Source organism: Arachis stenosperma, chromosome 3, assembly GCF_014773155.1.
Source record: "Arachis stenosperma cultivar V10309 chromosome 3, arast.V10309.gnm1.PFL2, whole genome shotgun sequence".
NCBI classification, from domain to species: Eukaryota; Viridiplantae; Streptophyta; class Magnoliopsida; order Fabales; family Fabaceae; genus Arachis; species Arachis stenosperma.
Window position 1 is genome coordinate 165,974,745 of NC_080379.1, and position 4,499 is coordinate 165,979,243.

At 40.9% G+C, this 4,499-nt stretch overlaps 1 protein-coding gene across 2 annotated transcripts; it reads left to right on the forward strand.

Annotated features, from left to right (window-relative positions):
* The first annotated feature begins 725 nt into the window (after positions 1 to 725).
* LOC130968524 (protein-tyrosine-phosphatase MKP1-like) lies at positions 726 to 3,377 on the forward strand. Of its 2 annotated transcripts, none has more exons than XM_057893857.1 (2): positions 726 to 983; positions 1,199 to 3,377. In XM_057893857.1, the coding sequence occupies exon 2, from the start codon at positions 1,207 to 1,209 to the stop codon at positions 3,133 to 3,135; it is 1,929 nt and encodes a 642-aa protein (XP_057749840.1). In that variant the 5' UTR covers positions 726 to 983; positions 1,199 to 1,206; the 3' UTR covers positions 3,136 to 3,377. The 2 variants fall into 2 exon arrangements, with proteins under 2 accessions (XP_057749840.1, XP_057749839.1); XM_057893856.1 differs by having other exon boundaries at positions 726 to 977.
* The last annotated feature ends 1,122 nt before the right edge of the window (positions 3,378 to 4,499 follow it).

Sequence of the window (4,499 nt, forward strand, 5' to 3'; positions counted from 1 at the left end):
ATCGGTCGAAGTCCTCTATCACCACCACCACCACCACCACCATTGATTTTGGCCTAGTCTATTATAGGAGTAGTTTTGGACTCCATGACAAAGGTTTTAAAGGTACAAGTTAGGTTATGGAAGGTTGAAAAAGTGAGTTGAGGTTGAGAGCGAGGATAGTTTTGGAATTTTATTAAAAATTAACAAAAAAATTAGGGTTTGGATACTTTTGTCATACGAAACCCATCTTCCATGGGTACATCATTAATTTCTTTAGTTTATGGGTACTTCTGTCAGCGTTCGTAAACTTCATGGGTACTTTTGATAGTTTTTCCTTTCACACAGTTCAAACATATACAATAAGAAATCAAAATGTTATCACAAAAAACAAAATTGTTAAATACAATTATTCTGGTCAATAATCTTACCAGCAACACTTAATTTTAGTCTCTTAGTTCGTGCGCAATCATTTAAAAGAAAGTATTATATATAAATCGGAGGAATAATAATTATTTCCCTTATTTTCTTTAGTCAAATGATACCATTAAAGTAGTTTAATCATGAAACAACTATCTAAAAGATAAAATATACTTGATTTAATACCTATAAAACAAAAATAAATTTTTTCTATAAAAATTTCCCTTTTTCCTGGTATGTGACCAGCATTCTGGGATGGATATAATCCATAAACTTATTTGAATGAAACGTATTCTCCTTTATTATGATTGACCAGGAAAAACGTTAGTGAATGCAAATTTTGGTCATTGGTCGTCAAACCAAATTTAAGGATTTACCTAAAAAATTAAGAAAGAAACCAAAGATTGTTAGGACGGAATATGGATATACTTTTTGTTCTAAAAAATAAAAAAGTTGTATTGGTAATAATTTGAGGAGTGTATGTATGTATTTAACAATAAAGAAGGTATGGTGTGGTCAAAGTGGTAGAGGAGGAGGAGGCGTCTATCCTGCTGCTGTTGTGTGTTCCGAGTGCCGCTAAGGTTTCGGTATTCTTTCCTTTTTCTCAGCTTGCAAGTTCCAACCATTTAAAGCAACCTCTCTTCAGATCCACCACACGTCACACTCTTGAATTTTCCTCTGCCGAAGCCTTTGACACGGTCAAGGGTTTTAGTCAGCTTAACTAAGCTAGCTACCGTAACATCCACCAACATTTACCCTTTTATGGCTTTCTACTAAACTTCATTTCTTTTTCATTACTCAGATTCTAACATGCTTGGTCAAGAGGGTACCGCCGACCGCTCTGCCGCTCCCGCTGCTCCTCGTATGCCATATTCCCGCTCAGCTTCCTGGAATGATCGCTCTCCGGCTACCCCAAGGCCGCCGCCGTCGGGAAACAAGCCGAGATCGCTGCTGCCGCCGCTTCAGCCTCTGGCCATCAGAAGGCGCGGCGCGGAGGAGTGGCCGAGCGCCGGATCTGACGATCTCGGCGTGTGGCCACTCCCGGAGACTCCAAGAGGGTCTGTGTCTGTGGTGGGGTCATCATCGGAGTTCCAGTTGAAGAGGGAGAAGCTGGCCTTCTACGACAAGGAGTGTTCTCGGATTGCGGAGCACGTGTACCTCGGGAGTGACACGGTGGCCAAGAACCATGACCTGCTGAGGCAGAACGGCATCACTCACGTGCTCAACTGTGTTGGCTTCGTTTGCCCTGAGTATTTCAAGCGCGATTTTGTTTACAAGACTCTGTGGTTGCAGGACAGTCCCACAGAAGACATCACCAGCATCCTGTACGATGTTTTCGATTACTTTGAGGAGGTTAGGGAGCAAGGTGGGCGCGTGTTGGTTCACTGCTGTCAAGGGGTTTCGAGATCGACCTCTCTGGTGATCGCGTATCTGATGTGGAGGGAAGGGCAGAGCTTCGAGGACGCGTTTCAGTACGTGAAGAATGCGAGGGGTGTCACCAATCCTAACATGGGTTTTGCGTGTCAGTTATTGCAGTGTCAGAAACGGGTACATGCTACTCCCGCTAGTCCTAATTCCATTCTTCGGATGTATAGAATGGCTCCTCATTCACCTTATGATCCTCTTCATTTGGTTCCTAAGATTGTCAACCACCCCTCTGCACAAGCCCTTGATTCTCGTGGTGCTTTCATTGTGCATGTTCCTTCTGCTATTTATGTTTGGACAGGCAACAACTGCAATTCGGTTATGTCTTCTAATGCAAGAGGCGCGGCATCTCAGGTTGTTCGCTATGAGAGGGCTACGGCTCCTGTTCTTACCATCCATGAGTATGACGAGCCACCGGAGTTTTGGATTGCTCTTGCCTCTGCTGATTGTGACCAGCAGGAGAAGGAGGACACAACCTTGGAAGCTGTTCGTCCTAGGAAGCTTGATGAATATGATTTGGATTATGAGATTTTCCAAAAGGCACTTGCTGGTGGGGTTGTTCCACCTTTCTCTGTGTCTAATGCAGGCTCAGAGACCTGCCTTCCGGCCAGAGAAAGCGGTTGGGGGAGACTGCGCCGGAAACTCGCCAGCGGTTTCATCAAAGGGTTGTTCACTTCATCCAAAAGGAACTCTACTAATGAAGAAGCTGCTCTTGTCATGGAAGATTTTGCTGTTAATGTTGATCCCAATGATTGCTCAGGCAGGGAAAAAGGTTATGTTGAAGTGTTGGATCATTTCGTTCCTATAACGGATGTGGATTCATCATTGCCAACATCATCAGATTATCTTCCTTGTTTCACGAGCAGCAGTTCCAAGTCACCAACGCTCTCGCCCTCCAGTTCTGATTATGCAAGTTCATTTACATTTTCACCTTCCTCAACAAATTTGTCTTCTCAGCAGCCATCACCTTCTACTTCTAGCATGGATTCAACCGAAACTATTTATGCCAAAGATGCTTCTGTATTGGACAGTTCCTCTCTGTTTCACAAGAAGGGTGATGTGTTTTTGGCTGATCAAACATCCGGAGGGTCCACCTTCTTTTTGCCATTGAAAGGGTCTATACCTTCCATTGCAGAGCGCAGAGGTAGTAATCCACCACCTCGCATGTTGCTACCTTCTTCAGTCACCGAGTCATCCCATCCTCACAGGAGCAAGATTCATGTAAGATCAAAGTCATTTTCTTTGCCGGAATTGGATGATAACTTGTTAAAGGATGTTGATTGCAAGCAAGCTGATCCTGCTTCATGTAAATAATGGCTATCCTTGAGATTTAAGATTAAGTTAACTTGATTGATTACAATAGTTGAGTTTTCGTTTTGTGTAGTCCAAATGTTCTATTTTTGGAGGTGACTTTGCTCTGGGGTTGTTTGAATTTGAATGTTGCAAGGTGTAGTGTAGGATGAGGAATAATAATTACCCTGATAGCACCTGAAGGCTCAAAGTACATAACAATCATCATTAAATTTAAGTGAATATTATTGAACTCTATTTTTCTCCTTTTCTGCCATTTCTTTTCTTCATTTAGGTTCAGCTACCATATGAGTATGAAATGCATTGCTGGTTTAGGTGGTTGAGGCTAGCTAGCGATCAATCCATAAAGCACTATAAATAAAAAAAATTGGTGCGAAAGTCATCTTGGCAACAAGAAGGAAACAAAGCAACAGTTATAATTTACATTATCATGGATGTTAGCATCATCCTTTACTTATTGGTTCCATTAATAAATATGTTACTATGAACTTTTATTAGTTGCTATAGTTCTGCAAGAGAGAAAATATGGCTTCGCTTCACATGGTCCGGGAAATGCTGCATGCGTTAAACAGATTTTGCCTGCATATGACCACAGCCATATTAATCAGATTATTATACTCAATATTAATTAGCAAATAGCAATTCAGATGATGAAAACGATGATCATATCAGATATTTAGCAATCAAAGAAGGAAGTACAATACATAATTCAAATTCGTTGAACATTATAACATGAAGATTTGAGTGTTACATACATGCAAAGGCCTCCTTGCAAGCATGAATGTTGTGATGACAGGAACCATTGCAGCAGACAAGTGCATAAGCGTGTGACCACTCACAATATGCCCTGTCCGTGCTCTCTTGAGCCATAACTAGATGATAAAATCCTGCAAAAGATTAAAATTGGAAGATGTATCATATTTGTAAACGAGTATTACATCAGAATTCCAAACCTGAAGCCAAGAGCCAAAACGATGAATGAGTGTAGGTTGGAGGCAACAAATAAGCCATTAGAGGTATGACAATGCATGATGCAAATTTGAACATGCCATATAGTTAGTTAAGGTGACATATTCAATTTATTAAGTTGGTGTGAAGTTGAATTGTAGAAAATAAAAAGAATACCGAAGAAAGTGCGTTTGTCAGCGAAATCGTGGTACTTCTGAGGCTGAGGAATGGAAGGGGTTACCACCATCACTAGGTCATAATGAATTCACTGCAATGAAATTCTTTGTTAGGCATTAATTATATTACTATACTAGTTTTTATAAGCTGTAAATGCAAGCAAAACAACTTAAAACTTTTTCATGAAATTATGATTAGAGCAATTTCATTCATCATAGCAACACCGAGAAGGTGATAGTGAC

Excerpts from the sequence above, each read along its gene's own strand:
- LOC130968524 (XM_057893857.1), top strand. The coding sequence starts at position 1,207 with ATGCTTGGTCAAGAGGGTACCGCCGACCGCTCTGCCGCTCCCGCTGCT.